This window comes from Colias philodice, chromosome 26 (assembly GCF_061535455.1).
Source record: "Colias philodice isolate Cphi_HAF_F1 chromosome 26, ilColPhil1 Martin Lab GWU primary, whole genome shotgun sequence".
NCBI classification, from domain to species: Eukaryota; Metazoa; Arthropoda; class Insecta; order Lepidoptera; family Pieridae; genus Colias; species Colias philodice.
In genome coordinates, this window is record NC_143111.1 from 8,558,964 (window position 1) to 8,584,030 (window position 25,067).

General features: G+C 35.9%; 1 protein-coding gene and 1 non-coding gene across 2 annotated transcripts; one reads left to right on the top strand and one right to left on the bottom strand.

The window, feature by feature from the left end:
* Positions 1 to 14,440: 14,440 nt before the first annotated feature.
* On the bottom strand, positions 14,441 to 14,512 carry TRNAE-UUC (transfer RNA glutamic acid (anticodon UUC)). The gene has a single exon. It is a non-coding gene; the product is annotated as a tRNA-Glu (tRNA).
* Positions 14,513 to 16,297: 1,785 nt separating this feature from the next.
* Positions 16,298 to 21,490, top strand: LOC149477063 (uncharacterized). Its single transcript, XM_089711595.1, has 2 exons — positions 16,298 to 18,304; positions 18,422 to 21,490. The coding sequence occupies exons 1-2, from the start codon at positions 16,298 to 16,300 to the stop codon at positions 21,488 to 21,490; spliced, it is 5,076 nt and encodes a 1,691-aa protein (XP_089567721.1).
* The last annotated feature ends 3,577 nt before the right edge of the window (positions 21,491 to 25,067 follow it).

A 25,067-nucleotide genomic window follows, 5' to 3' on the forward strand; every position in this document is an offset into this window, starting at 1 on the left:
ATATGAAAAATGTCTAATATTTGAAAATCACACAATATGTAAGTAGAAAACACATAAAATACCTTCAAATTACTACGTATTTCTACAAACAAATCTATCTATATATTTACATAATGCAACTCTGCTATGCTTCAAGTTCCAACCAAAATTACCCTATTAGAGCATCGTCATAACTTAGGGTCGCCAATATTGTGAGCAAGTGGCTTTAGATAAGCCTTATCGGGTGTTGGTGATAATTTCCGAAGCTCCATGATGTCTTGAACGGTTAGCACTTTGGATGTTCTAGGTAAATAAACTGTTTCTAGGTAAATATAGATAAATAGATATTCTTCTACACTCCGTTGAACATTGTGGATGAGAAATGACAAAAAAAACTTTGTGAAAAATCTGGGCAGATGTTATATTTTTCAATTTGTCTGTTCATAATTATAATAAAACTATAAAATTATTTTTTTAGGTAAAGAACAATTCGACGCCCCCCGCGAATAATCCGGTAATCGTAAAAGTGTAAATGTTCAGGAAAAATAAAAAACCATTTTTCCTTAATAACTCCATTAAACAACAAGAATCAGAGACTTTTAGTATCGCATATGGAAGCTAATTTTTTCAGCTATCTGGTTATTTCAACAAAATTTAAGTAGTCCCAAGGGCTTCGTTATAATTTAGCTGGATTCATTTTACTATACTAGTGTAGGTCAAGCTCTGGTCAGTAATGTCACTTACGATATTGTTCGTGTAAATTTATATTTTCGACGGCAACCGTAAAATCTTGTTGCGCTAATATTCGTGTTATTTGTTTTGTATACTGAACATTTGTAATAATCTATTATTTGGTTATTCGATTGTTTAACAGTAACGTACATTTTATTGTTATAACTATTACTGTTTATTCGAATAGTTTACTTAAGTATTATTTGATGATTATTATAGTATGTTTTATGAAATACAGGACATTTTAGTAAATGAAACAACTTTGGATTGTTTCACAAAACACGATAGTTATTCTTATCATAGAAAATAGACACTGCACTGAAAACACGACTATTACACATGATTACACAATCATGAAAATTATACTATGGTCCTATTACAGTTAAAATTTAATCAGAATCCTCATCAGAACCTCACAGAAGGCGAATCCGCCGTGACCAGTCAGTACTTGTGTGGTGTGGTGTGTGATGTCTTTTTCGCGACTACCTTGTATACAGCAGCAGCGCTTGGGAAAAAGGGCTTCGTGACTCCGGCCGTTCCTCCTACATCGTATCTCCTATCCCATTCGCTGATCGTATCCTGTCTCAAAATAAGCTTGACGAATGAAACAGGACACAGATCGTAATCCGGTTTCCGGAAAGGGCGGCTCCGACTCGACGGCCGCAATCTTGCTGCCGTTCCTATAGGCTATAGGCATCTATCAAGCCAAACCCAGCTCTACCTGCTCTGCCGTATGTGGGTCCGTATCGCGGGTGCCATTCGTCATCTCCCTGTCCCTCAACACCGCCGGGTGCAACACACCCCTCTTGATCTCATAAAGCTTCGAAGCTTCGAGTATCCTGAGGTCAAGAGGGAGAATCCCCAGAGACAGTCCGATATGCTCTGCAGATCATCTGGGCAAAACCCCGCTGAACGGTGTTAAGCCTCTTTTGGACCTCCATTTTTTCCGCTGTGGGTGCCCACGCTGCTGATGCATACAAGATAGCCGGTTCTATAACTGCGATATATATAGTCTTAACTACTTGGGGTTTAAGCCCCCAACTTACTCTAGCTGCTCTTGCTAATAGCTTATAACGGGCGATTGCCTTTTTGCAAACGCTCCCGACATATGCGTTGAATGTCAGGCCGCCATCAATAGTAAGGCCCAGTATCTTAATACTTTCGAAATATTGGATGTCCACACTCCCCATTACAAGTCGTGGCCTGTCAAATTTTAATTTTCGTGTCGAGAGCAGGGCACATGTCTTGTGTGGCGCGAATTTTAGTTTATTTCTGACACCCCATTCGTCAATTTTCCTCAATGTGCAGTTTGCCTTCGTCTCTACTTCTAAAGCAGTATCTCCATCAAACACTAGCACAATGTCGTCGGCAAAAGCCTGACAAAACACATCCATCTCCTATAACACCCACAGCAGAGGATCCAGCAAGAGGTCCCACAGGAGCGTCCCACCTATGGAACCCTGCACGCACCCCTTGTTGGTCTCTCTACTCACTTCACACCCGCAGGTATGCGGGGGACAAGAGGTGTGAAAGTTAGGTAACTTTCACACCTCTTCCACTCAGGTATCTGCTGATCACCCGCCTAACGTTCCCCGTTCCGTTAGGGGGACAAAGTTACTCGCGTCCGTGGGATTTACCACCTATTCCTAGGCCCACCCCACACGTGTCCCCTGGGTGGTGCAAAATGAGTAACAACGCCGAACGTCGGGCGGCAGAAAATAACCTGACCAACATGGCCTAAAAAGCCCTGCCAGTGTGGATAGGAAATGACCCGCACTACCCGCTACCTCGTGGTCATGTTTCGCGAGATCGGAGGTCTTGGCTTTACCGCCTGGATCGAGAGGAAGAAAACCTCATTAAAAATTCCCCAAATCCTAAGGTGGGTTACGTGCTGATAGGATGCATGGCTGATGGGTAGATCAGTCTCTAGCGCCAACTTCAATGGATCTGGCTCACTTTGAAGTATTGTGCCTTCATATGGGAATAGGCGTTACCCCATATGTGACCTGTATTATCGACCTCACTCGTGGGACTCAAAATGAACCAATTACCCCCAGAAAAACAAATAAAGATAACCCAACAAATTCTCCAAACTGGTATTTTCAATAGACCAAGATCACATTCTCTCTCAGAAGTAAGCCGTGCTAATGTTACAGCAACTTGCGACCATCAGAATCAATTGCGTCAAAACAAAGAACACACTACTTGGACCAGTGTCCAAGGTAAGAAACGGCAACGCGATAGCCCTATAAATGATAGAGCCCTAAAGCAGACTAAACTAAATACGTACTGGCTAAGTGAACCTGTGCCTACATCAAACTCTTTTGCTGAACTTGATAGTTTACCATCTGATTTACCACAAGAAAAACAACCAGAGAAACAACCGCGACCGCCACCGCTCTTCGTGGATAAAGTGAACAATATACGACCGTTAACAAAATTACTTAATGAAAAAGTTCCAGGATTATTTGAATTGAAAGTCATCCGAAATAACGTTGTAAAAATTCAACCCCACTCCAGCGAAGCGTTTAAAATAGTAACAAAAGAATTGGACACTAAAAATACTGAATATTATACTTACAAGCCGAAACAAGAACGAAATTTTAAGGTAATATTGAAACATATGCACCCATCAACTGACACTGAAGATATTAGAGAAGCGCTTGCTGCATTAGATCACACAGCTACTAACATATGGAACATAAAACAAACGGGGACTAAAAAGGCCTTAGATATGTTTGTTATTGAACTACAACCAAAGACAAATAATAAGGAAATATACAATATAAAAGGACTTCTAAACTGTCGCATCAAATTTGAACCTCCTAGGCCTAAGCGAAGTATACCCCAATGCTCAAACTGCCAGGACTATGGGCATACTAAAAAGTACTGTCGCAGAAAACCTAGGTGCATCAAATGCGCTGGATACCACACTTCCGCTGAGTGTTCGCGCAAGGAAAGGTCCGAGGAAGTTAAATGTGTTTTATGTAATGGTAACCATCCAGCTAATTATAAAGGTTGTTCAATCTATAAAGAACTCCAAAAGCAAAAATATCCACCACTTAGAAATAAAACTTATGTAACTAATAGTACTTATGTTACCAACTTACAACGAGATCATCATAAATTACCTGAAACAGAATCTACCAACCGAACCAAAACTTACGCTGAAGTAACTAATAATACCCGAACATCAAAACCAACAAAACATAATAAAGAAAACGACAAAGATCCAACTAATTCAGAACACATATATGAACCAACTGTCAACTCAGGTGACTTTAAGCAAATTATGAACATGTTCAGAGAAATGATGCAGCAAATGACCACCATGACTACTCTGCTCATGAACCTCATGTCCAAACTGCATTTACATTCAGACCCTTAAAAATTGCCTTGTGGAACGCCAATGGGCTATCAAACCATGCTCTCGAAGTAAAAATGTTTATGAACACTCATAATATAGATATTATGCTGATATCTGAGACGCACTTTACCGCTAAGAGCTTTTTTACAGTGCCAAAATACAAATTGTATAATACAAACCATCCTGATGGTACAGCTCACGCAGGTTCAGCTATATTAATCAAAGAAAATATTAAACACCATACTACAAATTTCTTCTCTAGCAATGAAATCCAAGCTACAAATATTATAATACAGTCCTTAAATGGTCCGCTATTGATATCAGCCCTCTACATGCCCCCGCGGCACAACCTCAAAAGCGAAAATTACACCTCGTTTTTCAACTCCCTGGGCCAGAAATTTGTAGCGGGAGGTGATTACAATGCGAAGCATACCGACTGGGGATCAAGAATTATAACTCCTAAGGGCCGCGAACTTGCAAAGACAATCCATCGTCTTAACCTCAAAGTCTCGTCTACCGGAGAACCGACCTACTGGCCGAGTGACGTTAAAAAGAAGCCTGATCTAGTAGATTTCTTTGTCACCAAAGGCCTAACGATGTCATCACTACGCTGTATGTCTAGTTTTGACCTATCTTCTGACCACACTGCAATTTTAGCTGAACTATATAACGAGCCCTTACAAGTTAACACGCCCTGCAAACTTCATAGTAGAAAAACTAATTGGAATGAATTTGCACAACAAATAAAGGAAACAATGACCACTAATATCCCACTTAAATCCGATGATGACATAACTAATGCTGTGGAAATATTTAATAAGTGTGTTCAATTAGCAGCCTGGAAATCTTCTCCCGATACATCAAAGCAATCAGATTGTGTACCTACCTATCCACAAATAATTACAGATCTCGTACAAAAAAAGAGACAAGCTAGGAAAAAATGGCAAGAATCTAAATATCTCGAACACAAAAGGTTGTACAACAAGCTGGTTAAAAAATTAAAATATACACTTGAGAAAATAAGAAATGAACATCTGGAAAATTTTATGCGTGACCTGGACGCTACTCCTGCAACGGATTATTCGCTTTGGAAAGTCACGAAAAATATTAAAAGACCGATTACTTTCCAACCACCCCTACGCAAACAAGATGGAAATTGGGCGAGAAGTAACTCTGACAAGGCAAAATTATTCGCAGAACACCTATCCGTAACATTTACTCCAAATACAGACTTAGGTTCAACAAAAATAGACGAAGTTAGGGATACTCTGTCTCTTATACATCAGCTTTCTCCACCGATCAAATGCTTTACAAAAAGAGAGGTGCAACAGGTCGTACATAAACTAGATTTAAACAAAGCTCCAGGCTATGATCTTATAACGGCAAAAACGCTCAGAGAACTACCAGATGTCGGTATTACATTCTTAACACAAATATTCAATGCTATACTGCGTCGTGAGTTCATTCCTGAACAATGGAAAACAGCCGAAGTAATACTTATTCTCAAACCTGGAAAGGAGCCGGATAAAGTAACATCGTATCGCCCCATAAGCCTGCTGCCCATACCATCTAAAGTTTTTGAAACTCTTCTTATGAAAAGACTCCTACCTGAAATAAATAAATTACAGATAATACCCTCACATCAGTTCGGATTTCGTGTGGCGCACGGAACAATTGAACAAGTTCATCGGCTCGTTGAAAAGATTAATACCGCATTTGAGAAAAAATTATACTGCTCGGCAGCCTTCCTCGACATCTCACAAGCATTCGACCGGGTATGGCATGAAGGTCTGATGTATAAAATACTTAAAATACTTCCATCCAGATTTCATCTATTGTTAAAATCATACCTAACTCAACGTCACTTCTACGTAAAGGTGGGAGATGAAAGATCCGATATACACGACATCAAAGCGGGTGTTCCACAGGGAAGCGTAATGGGTCCCATGTTATACCTTATATACACATATGACCTACCCGTAACTACGAATGTACTTGTGGGAACTTTCGCAGACGATACTGCACTGTTGGCTACTCACGAAAACCCAGTAATTGCGTCCAATATTCTGCAACGGAATCTAAATGAGATGTCACAGTGGCTACGAGATTGGCGCATCAAGGCTAACGAGGTCAAATCGGCTCATATGACCTTTACTCTCAGACACAACTCTTGCCCTCCTGTTAAATTAAACAATATACAAATACCCCAATGCGAAGTAGTGCGATACTTGGGTGTACATATGGATAGAAAACTTACTTGGAAAACACACATTTTTAATAAAAGGAAATCTCTTGGGCTTACACTTAGGAAGAAGGACACTTAGGAAGATGTACTGGCTACTGTCGCGCAAGTCCGGCCTGTCGCTGGATAACAAGCTACTCCTTTACAAATGCATACTGAAGCCTATGTGGACGTATGGAATTGAGCTATGGGGCACGGCATCAAACTCCAATTTGGAAATCCTGCAACGGTTCCAATCAAAAATGCTGCGGATGATAACAGATGCCCCGTGGTATGTCACAAATAACCAACTACATCGTGACCTAAATATACCCCTAGTGAAACAGGAGATCTCCGCAAGGCTGAAAAGCTACGCAAAACGTTTAAAAAACCATCCAAACGCACTTGCCTGTAATCTGATGGATACGGAAATCCGACATTTTAAAAGAATTAAAAGAAAGGCCCCACAGGACCTCATAATATGAGGTCTTAGCATAATATAATGGATTGGTCATTGGACTAATACCATTCAAGTCATTTATTTTACCTTCATAACCTCTAGCTAAATGCCTATTTTCAGGCAGATTGCAAGAAAAACCAGATATTAAAAAAAAAAAAAAAAAAAAAACGTTCCCCGGACACCCAACTTCGGCCAACCGCACCTTTATGGCTGGCCACCAGGCGCTGTCGAAGGCTCCCTCTATGTCTAGAGATACCACAACAGAAATCTTCTTCTCCTCCCTCTTATTTCTGATGTGGCTCACTAGTCTATAGAGGGCGTCGTCGGTGCTCCTCTGTGGCATGAAGCCATACTGATGGGGGCTTATTTGGCCAGCAGGTAGAACCTGAGTCGGACGACCAGCATCTAATGAAGATGAAGATGAAGGTTTCGATGTGGTCTATTCTGATGCCTGCCTCGTTTATCTATCAAACTTTCATCTCTTTTAATTTTTTCTAAGGCTGTGTAAATCATTTGCTCAGTAATAGAAAGAGTATTTAAAAAAATACCTTGCATACTTGCACTCCATAATGAAAGTAGCGGGAAATCGATTTCTTAATAAAACCCCGAATAAGCCTGTACTAGCACTTAATTAAATAATGTAGAAAACTTTTTACCTGAATAATATCGTAACAACGTTTACTGTCAAATCATATTGATATTATTTTTCGTAAAGATCTAAAACCATATTATTCGTTTCAAATACATTTTAATGTTATTTTATGGAATAAACGCGTAGTTTTTTATATCTTCGTAAATAAAGATAGAAAAATTCTGAAAAAAATTTACATGGTGTATTTTAACTTCTAGATGCCGAAAAACGCATAACATGAAGAACCCCGTAATAGGTCATTACCGGATTATTCGCGGGGGACGTCGAATTGCATTTTTTTTCTTTAGGTATCTTTTAAACGTTATAGAATATTCTTAAGAAAATTGAGCATAATTTCGTCTGTTTCATAGTGCAATAAATAAAACACTTTAATAATTAATCTTGCAAAGGTAATTAAAAACGCAAGACGATTTCATAAAATTTATGAAACTGTCTTGTGTTTTGAAAACCTTTATAAATAACAATTTAACACAATATTGCTTTGAAATTAAACGTGATATTTAAGATTTACTGATGTGCAGACAGGCTTATAATATGACGAAATTAATTTGCATAGTAATAAATTAGGTACGTCCCAGAAACTGAAGCAATGTCTAGGCTTAATTAATAGACTGGGTTCCAAGTTTAAGCATGATAAAATAAATAATTTTGCATCTTAAAATTAAGTTTATATTTTGGACCGTACGAAAATAGCGACGTAAATATTTTAGTTTTGTAGTTCTTATTTTCTTAGGAATAAATTGATGAGAACTCCTCGTATTTCTCCAAAATTACGTAATTACTTAAATATTTTCATAAATTTAACAGTTTAAATTATAAAAAGACTAGATTTCCGCCCGCTGCTTCGCCCGCGTTTTCAAAGTAAAACTCGCATAGTTCCCGTTCCCGTGGGATTTTCGGGATAAAACCTATCTTATGTCTTAATCCAAGTTACCCTCTATATGTGTGTTAAATTTCATTGTAATCGGTTCAGTAGTATTTGTGTGAAAGAGTAACAAACACACACACATCCTCACAAACTTTCATGCATTTATAATATTAGTAGGATAACTCAGCTATTTAGGCAGTAGAACACAATATTATTTCTGAATAACATAAGAGATATTTTCTCACTGTATCTTAGTATCCCATCTCAACTTAACTGAGCAAGAGCTAGCGCATAAAAATGCATTTTGCTACTACTACTATTAGTTGTTTAGAAAAGATTGCATTCCTTTGTCATGTTTTATGACATAACTACTCGACCGATATAAAAATTAATTTCACATTAGTTGACTATTATATCGCAGAAGTTTATCCCAGAATGACTTTGGTTAATTTTTGATGATAATATACTCGGAAGAATGGCTATTTATTCGACTTTAAAATTCAAAAGAAGTCCCAAAAGATCCTGGACTACTTTATCATCAATTATTTACCCGATAGCTAACTATATGCGTAAAAATAATCCCCCAAAACGATATAGACTAGGTACTTGCTGAAGTGCAAAGTTTTTTAGGCGCGTTGAGTGTCAAATTTCAAGGTCGCGTCATGGCAATACCGTCACGTCATGGAGTAAGGTGACCGTATCTTTGAATCTTGCCAAAGAAGTTTCACTTCTGACACATGTGCTCGGCACACACGCTCTTTATTTTATAGTCTCCTCCCCCGTCACGCGAGTTGACTAAAAGGTATTCCCGAAATGGCAGCGCTTGGCCCACTTGTCAGCTTATTTGCACCAAGTGACAAGTACGTCTGCGCTCGACAAACATCAAACACAGTTGCTAACTGAGGGTGTAATTAATTCCGCAAGAACCACTGCGGCTGGACACGGGATTGTGTAGTTTGATACTTTGGAGTGACTTTTCTAATACAACAAATTAGAAAAGTCACTCAAAAGTATCAAAACTACAATGTAAATGTAAAGCTAATGTAAAGGAATTTAGCAGATAGTTTGGTTCAAACTAGTGGTAGATATAAACACGAAATAAATAATCACGATTTACAAAACTTATACCGATTGTGCTTGTGTAGTTTTAATATATTAAATCAACTTTTTTAACTATTGATAGATAGATTATAAAGTTATTACCTGTTACCCTACACTCCCTACAGGGATTCAATTTTTGCCAACAGTAAAGCTGGACTCTACCTGTTTTTGTACTTATAGATAAGGAAGTAAAAAGTATTAAAAATTTATGACAGTAACTTGTATAAACGTCCGTCATTAGTTTATGCGTGATTGCCAAACAAACACGCAGTCTTCCGTATTTAAAATAACACAAATAAAATACTGGAATAATTTATTACGTCCATAAACAAAACTGTCTCTACAATCTGTCAGTAACAAGCTTAATTAAACTGATAATAAGCAATGAAATCCTTCAACAATACTTTAATTAATTATTTAAACCTTTAGCTTATTTTATAAAATCTAATATCCACAGAACCTTTGTTATCGGATTAATAATTACAATGATGTCTGCGATGTCGCATTTCAATAGAAATCTATGGTATAATTATTAATTCCAACGGGAACTGTTGAGAATGGCGACAAATGCAATGTTAGCAGTGCTGTATTATAATTGAGTGGTTTTGATACTTTATGTGATTTCAATTTCATGTCATTGCTTAAAATATGTTGTTGGTAGCATAAAATCGCATCACATCACATCACAATCGCATCATATCCTTCTTACTTAAAGGGATGTTCGAATCCTACATCATAGTCGATTTTAATCTATCGTTAAAAATTTTCAAATATCCATTTCATTGAATGTAATCCTAAACATCTAACAATGTAATGTTATATTTTAAAATCGCTGTAAAAAGCAGAAGAACAACCCACGCCGTCGTATATAAGATTAATTTATTTTATAACAATCCAGATTATTTAATACAAAATTATGTTAATACAGAATAGTTTGTTATGAAATTAAGCTGTTGTTTTCATGTCTAAACTAAAACTGGGTTTGTAATTAATATAAATTGGGTGTAAGGACAGAGTTCAGGCAAAACCTACGCCATAGAAAAGACCTATTTTAATCTAATTATAAAAATAATTTTACGTGCATTTTAGATTATTTAAAACGCAATCATTGAGAAACGAGGATCACTTACAAGTTCTTATCGTGTCCGCGTTAAAATGTAGAAGCCCTTCTGGCTAACATTGAGAGACACCAAAAAAAAAACAAGTTCTTAAGAGAAATACTCTACAAAATAATTTTATTTAACTCACTTACTGATATTGCAATACAGTGAATATTACATAAATAATAAATAGACTGAATGTGAATAAAAGTAAATTAAGTAATTCACAAGTATTTCGGTTAGCAGGTTACACAGTTTCTGGATAAAATATGAAAATATGGATTGTCACCGATGCCTGATGCAAAGTTTTAATTGAATCTGTCCATTTAAAGTGTATCAAAAATAAGTCTAAATGAGTCGCTTACATACAAACAACTAATAAAAGCATATTAAAAACGTTGAATAGACTTTACTGATGAATCTAGCCATTACATTTGAACCATAAAAGTAATATGGATTAAAATAAAAGTATCAAAGCGTTAAGTCGCGCTATACTGCACTGGAACGCAGCGTCCCATAAGCATGATCGCTTCATTTGGCTGACAACTCATAATTTACTCTATCAAATCTGCAGGGGAAGGAAATTCGTTACAAATGACCAAATAACTAACACGAGTATTTAATTAACTGTGCTGTTGTGACTCATAATGGATATGCTAGTTTTCAAAATGGTACATTTATTAATTAGGTTAGTAAATAACTTGGCAGCTATATTATTGCAGCAAGAAATTGTCAAAAAACTAGCCCGTTTACGAGCACCTTTATATTTATATAAATCATCACAAGAGGAAATCAACAAAACCCTTGCGCAGTCAGTTAAAAATACCTCACTCAGCCAACAAAAGATTTAATCGAATCTCAAGAAAGCACAGAATTAAATAGATAAATGAATCCCCCGTTTTGTCCCAATTACCTTTGAAGTAACAACAAAGAGAAAATATCATCCATTTACATTATTTGTTTCTCCAATTATGGAATTTAATTAAGGATTTTGGGATCTGGGGTTGTGTGGATAAATTAGAAGGTAGTGGGTTCGATTGTTTCGTGATTTTTGTTTCATGATTTTTTAAATATATTAAAGGACGAGGAATGTTAAGCATATGATGTGAGTAAAGGACACAAAAGTAATCAATGAATGTAAAATTTTGAAATATAGCTACGTTAATTGTTTTATATTAATGACGTTATTATTTTTGTACAGTCGAGAATTAAAATTGTATCCATTTCGTTAAAAAAATTAATGAAGGCATTGTATTTTCATGTGTTTGATTTTACACGAGTGTTATATTGTAGGCCTTTACAAAATACCTAATAATTTTGCACATATCCAACGCACATTATACAAATTTATATACCCACTCATACACAGACGATAAACCACAACCTAACCTATAATTCAAGTGCAACCCATCAAAATAGGTTAATTGTAAATTCCATTTCATAAATTACATGTAAATTGAATAATACAATCACACGATTCACGCCACTAATACAAAGGCATGATGATCTGTTATCGCGTGCATCATCCGTGATCATGGTATCAACGCCAGAATGACCTGAGGGTTTAACAGTCCGCTATTACACTGTTGATGGGTTCCTAGCTGCTCGTGAACGGTGCAACTAATCTGTATTCGATCGGGATAGGCGCACGGTGTGAGTGGCAGCGGGTTGATTTAATGGTGCGTGAATAATATTTATATTAAAAAGATACCTATGGTTTTAAATTATTTTTTATAATAAATGTGCCAGGCATTTGACTGCATCACTACCTAATAATAATGAGTTATGCAGTCTATTAAAGTGCATGCCTGCCTAGATAGATTCATTTCACCTAAGACATGCCTTGAATAAATTTAGGTTGTATTTCTCTAGGAAGACCAATGCGGGCAGGGAGTTCCATTCCTTCGCAGTTAGGTTAATGTTGAATAAATACTGCGTATTGAGGTGCAGTAGCTATTGAGATATTATCTCAACATTACGTATGTTGAGATATTCTGGCCACATTTAAACAAACTATCCAGCAACGTATTGATTAAGCACGCTTGAACTCATGAAATTATTGTATTTTCACCGACCCGATAAATGTACAAAGTTAGAATTAAATCTGTCGGTAAAAAGCCTAAAGGATTAAGTTACATACAAACATACAGGTGAACAGGTACCTTCTAGGGAAGTACCATCTTAGATCACATCTTAGCTTAACATCGTTCGAGATTGTGGCCAAGCGCTTCCCTATTACCATTAAAAAAATATCTTTTGAGATTGTGGCTTCCCTATTGACAATAAAAAGTGGAATAAAAGCGTGTTTTAAAAATCAGTTTTTTGAACTTTTTTCGTTTACAAAAGTCTATATTTTAGACCACAATCTACCTCAGTATTCAAAGCTCACAAGAGAGTACGATTCGAATGCGGAATGCGGAGGGAAATGTTTACTCTAAAAGGAAATCATATTTTTATCAATGTCTCCATGTAACTCTTCAATTTCAATATTCTCAACTCGGAGGTCTTTGTTTATTGAATAAAACTCAGCCACGGACCATTGGAAATCGGTGTTTGAATTTACGCTGAAGGCAAGATTGTATGACGTTTTACTAAATCCTAGTGTTATAAACGTGATAGTTTGTTACCATGGATGATATATAATAGATTTATTTATTTGTCCATGTGTTGTTTTTAAGTGTTAATGGGCCTAGGTTATACTACCTTAAAAGTTTCTTGTCAGCTTTTCTAAGTAACAAACTGCCTTCCGAACCGGTAGTACGTCATACCTACTTATTTTTATCTGTGTTATGGCGATTCAGAAGTCTTATTTTACAAATACGTGTTTTTACTAATTATGTTTGAGTATGAGTTATAACCACAGGCTATAACATATCGAATTTTGTAAAATTATGGTACAGATAGATTATGGGATTAACGATTACTTTAAATACGAGATAACGAATGTAACAGTAAACTATTATTTGCCATTCTGTAAAATTTCACCTACATAAATTTTTTTTAATCATAAGTAAATTTTAAAACTAGAGAAGTGGCTCGTAGTAGTCTGGGATTTTTTGTGTGTAATTAACCACACCCATTAAATCTTTCAAACCGTAAAAGCATTATAAACATTTAACACGGTAAGAGCAAGACACCATTTTCAAAATACATCCTTCTCGCTCACACTATTAAATTCACGTATCATGAATAAAGCGCGTCACACACGATGAAGATACTATAATATTTTATCTTAAGATACTGTTATATTTTATATTACAGTATCTTAAGGTATCCGGTATCAGCGTTCTGACCATCATTTTTCTTTTTGTCATTGCGTACTAAGACCCCTGTAGAACCGCCATCCTGTTACAAATGACCCGAAATACTAACACAAAATTTCGGGTTGACGCGCTTAAGGCTACCCTTTCAGCCATTATAACATATGACGTTAACATCAAATAAAAATGCAAAGTAAATCATATTTTACGGTTTGCGAACGTTAAATTTTTATTACAGGGATATTTGAACAATTACCAAGGGATCCCATTTATTATGCTAATTGGTGTTAGTTAGGTGTAAAGCCAGGACACACGGGCGTAGAAAATTTTGAGCAATAAACAATTTTTGTATAACATAATTATTTTGTAAGCTTTTTAACCGATTTAAAAAAAGGAGAATATATATTTCGGCCGGTATATTTTTTTTTATGTATGTACATCGATTACGCCGAAGTTTCTGAACCGATATAAGCTAAAGTTTTATGGAACTCGCATTATAATAGTATTATTATTCATTTTTATTTATTTATTAAAATTTAGACTTAACTTACTTAAATATTAAGGCATGTTACACGAAATTGTATAGGTGAAAAAAATATCAGAATATGTAGGTATAAATTAAATTATAAAAGTGTAACGAAAATCCTTGCAAAATATTACAAAGTTAATAATTTTTATTGAAATAAAAAATACAAAAGATTTCCCGTACCGGGAATCGAACCCGAGCCTCCTGGGTGAAAGCCAGGTATCCTAGCCACTAGACCATACGGGATATGTTTGTGGTGTTAAAAATATGATTTTAGTTCTCAAGACTATTATCAGTTTTAGATTTACGTTTTATGATAAAAATAATCCATTTCTATAATTAAAATTGAGTTTATTTTTATTCAAGGTTGTTCAATTTGTTGATATTGTTTGTTCATTCTAAATACAATTTTTCAATTAAATCTTATCTTTAAATTATGCACTTTATAATATTATTATGATGTACTAGGTTTCCGCCCGCGGCTTCGCCCGCGCAGTCAAAGAAAAACCCGCATGGCGCATAGTTCCCGTTCCCGAGGGATTTCCGGGATCGCGTCATTTTTCCGGGATAAAAAGTAGCCTATGTCCTTTCTCGGGTATCAAAATATCTCCATACCAAATTTCATGAAAATTGGTTCAGTAGTTTAGGCGTGATTGAGTAACAGACAGACAGACAGAGTTACTTTCGCATTTATAATATTATATAGTATGGATAGACGATTTATTTATTTTTAAATACATACTTTTTATTAATAAGTACATAAAGGTCCGATTTTTCAATCCTTGGATTAATCTTACTCGTCCAATAAAGTATTACACGATAATAATAAAAAGTAGTCTGTAAACTGTCAAATACGGGCAATTAGAATACATTTTTTATATGGCAGTTTATTACGTTATTCGACGAATAAGTTTTATCCAAGGATTGAAAAATCAGCCCAAGTTCTGTTTTTAAATCGAGCATTTAAAGAACATTTAAAAATTATCATTTTAATTTAACTTTTTTTTTCCTCTGATTACACGAATTATGAAACAAAATCACAAAAAAAAAATAATGCTCTTGCCACTATGCTGTTTGTAAAATTATTGAATAAATAACAACCTTCAACCTTCAACAATTATTGAATAAATAACAACCAAAATGAGCCTGTGTGTGACCTGGCATTAACTAATGCGGTGGCAAGTAAAACTTGTCCACTGAAACGTGAAAAGCAGGCTCTGATATTATTAATATTTTTTACCTGTGTTGATGTAGATGCTGTTGCTTCCTTAGCATCTGGTTCTGCCTCACTCATTTGAGGCTCCGACTGAAAGCGATACATATAAAGGGAGTTTTTGTTCACGGTCCTTACGATTGCCGGATATAAGATATAATATATAATATACAACGATACTGGAGAATACTGGCTTTGGAGTTACGACAATATCGATGAAATTATTATTGGTGGATTACGACTAATAGTACGTACATACAACTATAATGGTCAGCGTGATATCGAGTTGGGTGTTCTATCATCGTGTCTTCACATCTGCATCTGGAGGTTATTTTGTGTATAAGTGCTGTGAGTGAGTAAATAAGTGGACAAACCGTGAGTACATTCGAGATATCATAATACATAATTGGACTTTAATATATTGGGACTTTAAGTTTAAATCGTATATAAAACGTGCTAATTGCTATTGCAAAGTTAATTGATTGTACTTTAAAGATTGACGTGTTAAATAGGTCAAAGTTACGTGTTTCGCTGAAACTTATACTTAACGTAATAACCTAAGTACTTATTATAATCTGTGAATGCCATCGAGATAGAATGTACTACGGTGAATGCGTATCAGTTTATGAATATTGTATTTTAAATCTTTGTCGGATTTCCTATAGTTAATAATTAATATCAAGTTAATGTATAAATTAATTTATAGGATTACGTATTTCAAATATTTAACCTATAAATTTTTATAAAGTTTTTTGTATATTCATTTTGTTTAATGTGTTTGTGTATTCATTTTGTTTGTTAGTTTTTGTATTTGAAAGATGGAATCTTATATCAAAGTGCAAAACAATATATATGATCGAATTACAAAAGCTAGATCTAATTTTAAGAAATCGCCTAAAGAACGTTTAGCGAATGATGCGTATTTATCGACAAGATTAGATGCGCTTGAAGAACTTTGGTCTCAGTTTTTGCAAACTCACACACAAATTATTCAAGTTTCGGAAAGTGATAAATTGAATGCTACTACTTATGTCAAGGCTGATACATATGGCAATTGCGAAGAACAATACATCGATTATAAGTATGAGTTGCGGGAAGCTCGAGCTAATTTAGTTAAATCAACCACTGTACATCATGCGCCAGATGGCAGCACCACAGCTTCAGATTCGAATCAACAAGGTTTTAAATTACCAAAGATTACTATTCCACATTTCTCCGGGAAATATGCAGAATGGACGAGCTTTCGAGACCTGTTTTTGTCACTGGTACATAGTAACCCTACATTGGATGATGTTCAACGCTTACATTATTTAAAATGTCAACTCACTGGAGAAGCGGAACAGTTCTTGCGACATATACCAATAACTGCAGAAAATTATAATTTATGTTGGAAACAGCTTGAAGATCGGTACAGCAACAAAAAGTATCTTGCCAATTGTATCTTAAAGAAATTTATGAATCAAAAAACTGTAACAACTGAATCAGCTACGGCGTTACGCGAAATATTAGATACTACTAATGAATGTATGTTTGCACTTAAAAATTTGTCAATAGATGTAAGTACTTGGGACACTATTGTTATTTATATTGTAAGCTTAAAATTAGATTCCGAGTCCCGTAAGCAGTGGGAACTGCAAAGTAGTAAAAATTGTAATTTATTACCAACATATAAAGAATTTATAGAATTTTTAGAAATCCGCTCACGTTCATTAGAATTTATTGATCCTAAGGTAGCTAAACAAAATAGCCAACAATATAGAACTAATGTTGCTCCGAAAGCGTTTCATATTTCAAATTTAAAATGTATTTATTGTTCTAATGATCATCATTTAAGAAATTGTAAAAGTTTTTCAAGAGAAATGACTGATACTCGACGGAATTTTGTCCAATCACATAATCTTTGTTTTAATTGTCTTGGTGCAGGTCACAATGTATATTCGTGTCGCCAGTCTTCCAGGTGTCGTATTTGCAAGAAGAAACATCATTCTTTACTACATCCCAAAAATGTATCGCTTCTGTCGGAGCCTCAAATGAGTGAGGCAGAACCAGATGCTAAGGAAGCAACAGCATCTACATCAACACAGGTAAAAAATATTAATAATATCAGAGCCTGCTTTTCACGTTTCAGTGGACAAGTTTTACTTGCCACCGCATTAGTTAATGCCAGGTCACACACAGGCTCATTGATCACGTTAAGATGTCTCATTGATCAAGGATCACAAGCTTCATTTTTGACTGAAGCTGCAGTTCAACTTCTTGGGCTAAGAAAGATTCCACACAAAAGCTCCATTATTGGTTTGGGTAGTGACCACTCACGTTCTGTTGCCTCTAAAGCGAGGGTAGAAATTGAGATTCAATCACGCCATTGCAACTTTAAAATTTGCGTCCAAGCTTTTGTGCTCAATAAGCTCACCTCAGTACTTCCGGAAAGGAATGCTGTTGTTAATCTTAGTCCTGAAGTTTCTAAATTAGTTTTAGCAGATCCTTTCTTTGCAACACCAAATAAAATTGACATGCTCCTTGGAGCAGATGTTTACGGTCAGATTTTGCTTGAAGGTCTGATCAAGGATTCACCCAGTGCATTAATAGCGCAAAATACACAGCTGGGTTGGATTCTATCGGGTCCAATTCAATCCAGATCGAGCTCCAGCACTATTTGGTGCAATCATATTCATCAAAATGATGAATACGAACTTATGAAGAAGTTTTGGGAGCTTGAATCGGATCAATTCGCCTCTGATAAATCACTTCTTACAGAGGAGGAAATTAAATGTGAGAGCATATACACATCAACTACTAGGAGAGATAGTTCAGGACGCTATATAGTTAATTTACCATTTCGAACCGATGATCCAAATTGCAAATATGGTAATTCAAAGGCTATTGCAATAAAACAATTTAATCGGCTTGAGAATAATTTATTAAAAAATCCCAAACTTAAGGCTGAGTATGCTGCTGTCATAGAAGAATATAAAAATTTAGGTCACGTGGAAACTGTGCCATCTCATGAAGAAGATTCGGCTGATGCTGTATACTTACCTCACCATGCAGTGATCCGAGAGGATAAGGATACTACCAAGGTCCGAGTTGTCTTCAACGCTTCTTGTCCAGGAACCAATGGCATCACACTGAATGACGAACTTATGGTAGGCCCATCACTACAACCTGACTTACGTCACATTATAATGCGTTGGCGTCAATATCCAATTTGTCTTGTCGCTGACATTATAAAAATGTATAGACAGGTAAAAATATCTGAATTACATACAGATTTTCAACGTTTTGTGTGGCGCGAAGATCCAGATCAAGGACTACAGCATCTGCGCCTCTTACGAGTTACCTTTGGTACGGCTTCAGCACCTTATCTCGCTGTTAAATCATTACAGCAAGTTGCACACGACGATGGAGTAAAGTATCCGCTGGCTGCTGAAAGGGTACTTCATGATTTTTACATGGATGATTTTATGTCAGGCTGCTTTTCTGTGGAAGAAGGTAAGCAAATTTATAAGGAAATAACACAACTTCTACAAGGAGGTGGATTTGTTTTGCAAAAATGGAGCAGTAATAGCGAAGAAATACTTAAAGAGATTAATGAAGATGTTGAAGATCAATCAGAAAACCTGAAACTAAAAATAGATGAAATCATGAAAATTTTAGGACTTACCTGGAACAGAAGAACTGATGAATTTGAATACTTAGTACACCTTCCACCGCTCTCTCCTCCTGTAACAAAAAGAAAAGTTATTTCAGAAATTTCGCGATTATTTGATCCTGTTGGTTGGCTTGCGCCAGTAATAATTTCAGCCAAGGTCTTTATACAAAAATTATGGCTCTCGGGAATTGAGTGGGATGATGAACTTCCTGCACAATTACTGAAGGACTGGCTCAAGTATAGAAGTGAATTAGATACACTTACCAAATTTAGTATCCCACGCTGGATCAACATCAATAATGATGATAAAGTTCGCGAATTGCATGGCTTCTGCGATGCTTCAAATGTTGCATTTGCGGCAGTTGTGTACTTGCGAGTGGTTAACTCCAATGGGGAAATTAATGTTGCATTAATCGCTTCCAAAACAAAGGTAGCGCCCATTAAACAAGTTTCGATTCCGAGATTGGAGCTTTGTGGAGCTGTACTACTCACAAGACTGCTGCTAGAAGTGTCTCAAGCCATGGGTATGGAGAAATCTTCTATTCATGCGTGGACCGACTCACAAATTGTGCTCGCTTGGCTTCAAGGACAACCTAGTCGTTGGAAAACCTTTGTCGCCAACCGTGTGTCGGAGATTATTACTTCGTTGGAACCGCAGCAATGGCAACACGTATCTACAAAAGATAATCCTGCAGATTGTGCATCGCGTGGCGGAACGCAATGGGATGTTCAACTCTGGAAGGAAGGGCCGAAGTGGCTGCAAGAAAAGGATATAAATTTTACAAGAGGTCAAATAGAAGATACACATCTAGAAGAAAGAAAAATGAAAATTTGCTTAATAAATACTTACGATGATGAAGCAGATCCCGAAGAAGAAATATACTCACGGTTTTCATCTTTGAGAAGACTGCTCCGGGTTACTGCACTCTGTAAAAGACTAATTAAAAGGATGAGAAAAAAGGAAGTAGAAGATCATAAGGATTGGATAACAAGTTTTGAAATAAGAGAAAGTTTAAAAGTATGTATTAAAAGATGCCAAGAAAAACATTTCGGTGAAGCGCTTGCAGATTTAAGAAATAAAAAAGAAATAAATAAAAAAAGTAAACTTACCTCACTTAATCCAATAATTGACGAAGACGGTATTCTACGAGTAGGTGGCAGACTGCAGCAGGCAATCCTTAGTGATGAGAGAAAACATCCTATCATTCTTCCTCGCAAATCACAGTTTACAACTTTGATTATTGCGGATGCTCATGAGAGAACATTTCACGGCGGTCCCCAATTGATGCAAAATTATTTGCAATCAAAATACTGGATAATAGGTGCGAAGGATTTAATACGGCTGTGTGTTCGTAAATGCGTTCGTTGTGTACGATATGCCGCTCGCACAAGACACCAGTTGATGGGACAACTACCGGTTGAAAGATCTACTGCTTGTCGACCTTTCTTAAAGAGTGGAGTAGACTATGCAGGGCCTATTAATATAAGAACCTCTAAAGGCAGAGGTAATCGGTCATTCAAGGGATATATTTGCTTATTCATTTGTATGGCCACACGCGCTATCCATCTCGAAGCAGTAAGTGACCTTACAGCTCAGGGATTTTTAGCAGCGTTTAAGCGTTTTATAGCACGCCGTGGTCATTGCGCTGAAGTATGGAGCGATAATGGGACAAATTTTGTGGGTGCAGCACGAGAACTCAAATCTTTATATGCTCATGAGAGGTCGAGTATAGCGAAGGAAATTGCAGATCAACTGGCTACAAATGGGACTGAATGGCATTTTATCCCTCCCCATTCCCCAAATTTTGGAGGACTATGGGAGGCAGGGGTAAAATCGACGAAACATCATTTAAGACGCATTGTTGGGAATTCAACTTTAACATTCGAAGAAATGACAACATTACTTTGTCAAATAGAATCTTGTCTGAATTCTCGGCCTATTTCTAAAATTACTGAGAATCCAGACAATCCAATCCCACTGACACCAGGACACTTTTTGGTGGGAGAACCTCTGGTTTTACCCCCTGATGTCAATTACGAAACATCCAATATCACAAATCTCAGACGGTGGCAAATGACTCAAAAAATGACACAAGATTTTTGGCGTCGTTGGTCAAATGAATATTTGACTCAGTTCTACCATCGTTATAAATGGAACAATATTGTTCCTGAACCTACAATTGGAGATTTAGTGTTAGTAGTGGAGGATGATCTTCCACCTGGAAGATGGTTATATGGTATTATAGTTGAAAAACATCCCGGATTGGACGGAATTACGCGAGTTGTCAGTCTTAAATGTAAAAACAATGTAATTAAACGTCCTGTTTCTAAATTGTGTTTTTTGCCAATTACCAACTAATGTTGATTTTTGTTGGCTCTCGAGCCTCATAATATTATGTTCGTATTAGCACGTGTTAGTAAGAAAGCATGCAATGTGGTAATATTTTATTTTGTATTTTTTCTGTATTTGATGTTAAATTCGTGTAAAGACTTTCGTTAGTATTCATGTTTTGATCGGTTAATTGTATTAAGGAAAATTTTGAAAATTTGTCCTTGGTGGGCTGTATGTTTACGACGTTTGTTTTCGACCTACCGTCACTTTATGTTATATTTTTATTGTTCACACGAATTGCAATTTGCATTGTCATTACTCATTATCATTGTGTCATCTTAACGTTTGTTGGAAGGAATTAAACTGAAAGCGATACATAAAAAGGGAGTTTTTGTTCAACCACCATATTTGTAATACTTTTATTTAAATATTATTTAAATTCATCACATTTAATGTAATAGAGTTGTAATAGTTACACATTATAATCAATAAAACCACATTATTAAATAAAGAGTAACTATTTAGTCAATACCAGGATGGTATAGATTTTAGCAACGATATTTTAGCTTACTTCTTGTCAGTTTCATTTTCCTTACAATACATTTTCCATTCATGCCCAGAATTTTCTTTAGGAGCTGATTCGTCACACATCCAGAACCACCATGGCGGTCCTTTCCATCCTTCAGGCCTGTCATCTGGATCATTATCTCTCTTATTCCTACGTGGTCTCCGATGTTCACCAGTTTCATTTCTCCAGTAACACCATGGTCCTCTCCATCCGTCTGACTCGCATTCCGATTCAGCACAGTAAGATCGACCGTCTCTTTTCCTGAGCTTTAAAGGTCCCTTCCAGCCTTCAGGTCGTGAGGTTCCGCAATAATCAAATCCCCAGCAATCTTTGTCCCACATCCACCACGATCCCCACCAACTTTCTGGTCTGCAACGGTCGATATCTCTGTTCATCCAAGAAGAGTTTCTCCAGCCTTCTGGCCTTCTATCGCTGTCTCTTCCCGACCTACCGGAAGGGCCTCTCCGGCCCTCATGAAAGTTGCGATCACAGTCCCAATTAAACCAAGAAGGACCGCACCAATCTCTAGAATCGTATTGATGAGCATCAAAATACTGCGGTGAGCCTCGTCTCCCCCAAGGGCCTCTACCGTAGTTGTCTGGAGGACAAGAAGGTCCATAACCGTATTCCCAAACCATGTTTAGCGTAGTTTTTGAAACTGATGTTCTGCATATTGCAGGCACATTTATATACTTATGTTAGGTGTAATTTTATCGCGTTCACAATGTTGTGAAATAAACTTATCTTCTGATATTAATTTCGGTCTGTTTTATTACACAATAGTTATTGTTTTTGTCTCAATCTATTTTTGAATGGAAGATTATTTACGTCCACACTTAAATCAATTACTTATCTCAATATTAATTACTGGAATCTCCAGTTCTCCAGAATTTCGGATAAATCATTAATTATTTTCGCACGTATCTAATAAAGCTTCATGTAAGTTGATTACATTGAATTTAGTATTGCGTAAAGTTTTTTTTCTTATCAAATTCTGTGTATTTTGTTTCATCACATACATGGGAAATATTTAAATTAAATTATTCAAGACATAAATTATGATAATATAAAATTTTCCGCCTTAAAACTAAATAATCAAACCATTTACATTTCCAATGCAGACACTCTTACGAGAGTTTTAACAAATTAAAATTTCTAAAATTTTGAAGCAATGTTACATATCCATCTAAAAACTAAAAGCATAACATTATTTTACATTAGACACGTGAAATTCTACATTAAATATTTACAATTAACTTCGTGTACATCATAATATAATTCTCCCAATTAATTACACACCTAATTATAAGGTTTTTCAACTTTGTTATTATATTTTTACCTAAAAATGTTCAGACAAATGCCATTATATCTTCAAAGATGTCGCTACTATAAATAAAAGCGATTTTTTGTGAAAGTGTTTGCAGCACAATTTCATGCCAAAAACGGCTGATCCGCCTTGGGTGCAATTTAGAACGGAAATTGATTAAAATGTGCACCATTTATCTGACTATAGCTAAATAGCTAAATTAATTGAAATGCAAAACAGACAAACTTTCATACTTATTCTTGTATACACAATTGCATAATTAAGGACATTATTTCATAATAAAAAAGGAATTTCACAACATTATTATGATACCAATCAAATGTATAATAATAATGATAGATATAAGATAAATTATGATTGACCGATTTCCCAATATTTATGAAATTAACTCCCAGTACATGTTGATTTATTAATTTATATTATTAACTAGATTTCCGCCCGTGGCTTCGCCCGCGTTTGCAAAGGAAAACCCGCATAGTTCCCGTTCCCGTGGGATTTCCGGGATAAAAACTATCCTATGTGTTAATCCAAGTTACCCTCTATATGTGTGCTAAATTTCATTGTAATCGGTTCAGTAGTTTTTACGTGAAAGAGTAACAAACATCCATACATCCATACATCCATACATCCATACATCCTTACAAACTTTCGCCTTTATAATATATATTAGAAATATTAGAAATATTAGAATATTAGAATATTAGATTAGATATTATATAAGATGTAATTGTTAACATAACATTTGGATGTTTGCTACTTAATAATACTAGAATGGCTAAATGGATCCGAATAGAATTTGGCACAATGATAAGTATAGAATTATTGAGTATAGAGTAAAGAATTATTGAGTTTGAGAAAAGGATATGCTTTTGTGTACCTTTACTAAGCGATATTATATTTTGTGAAAGTTTTATTTATATTTGAAGAATGTATAACGCAAAACGGCTGTACTGTTTTGGAGAAAAGTTGTTATACGTAGCTTACAGCCATGATAAACCTAATGACGTTTCAAAAGTGCTTCTAGAAGAAGTCTAATTGAATAAATAAATGTTTGAGTTTGAAACATGTCAAATACTAAGACCATAAGATTAGTTTTATACATAAGTACATAATAATATTAAATTCTGACTGAATAGAAATTGAATTAACTTTACCTGGCAGCTAAAAAAGCTAGTTAACAAATAGCTGAAAACCACATGGAATGCTAAAAACATTCACAAAAAGCTCAAACCACATGGAATGGTAAGCTTTCACAAACGCTCAAACCACATGGAATGCTCAACTTTCACAAAAGCTCAAATCACATGGAATGGTAAGCTTTCACAAAAAGCTCAAATCACATGGAATGGTAAGCTTTCACAAAAAGCTCAAATCACATGGAATGGTAAGCTTTCACAAAAAGCTCAAACCACATGGAAAGCTTAACTTGCACAGAAAGCTCAAACCACATGGAATGGTAAGCTTTCACAAAAGCTCAAACCACATGGAAAGCTCAACTTTCACGAAAGCTCCAACCACATGGAATGGTTAGCTTTCACAAAAGCTCAAACCACATGGAAAGCTTAACTTGCACAGAAAGCTCAAACAACATGGAATGGTAAGCTTTCACAAAAGCTCAAACCACATGGAATGGTAAGCTTTCACAAAAGCTCAAACCACACGGACTACTAAACTTCCACAAAAGCTCAAATCACATGGAATGGTAAGCT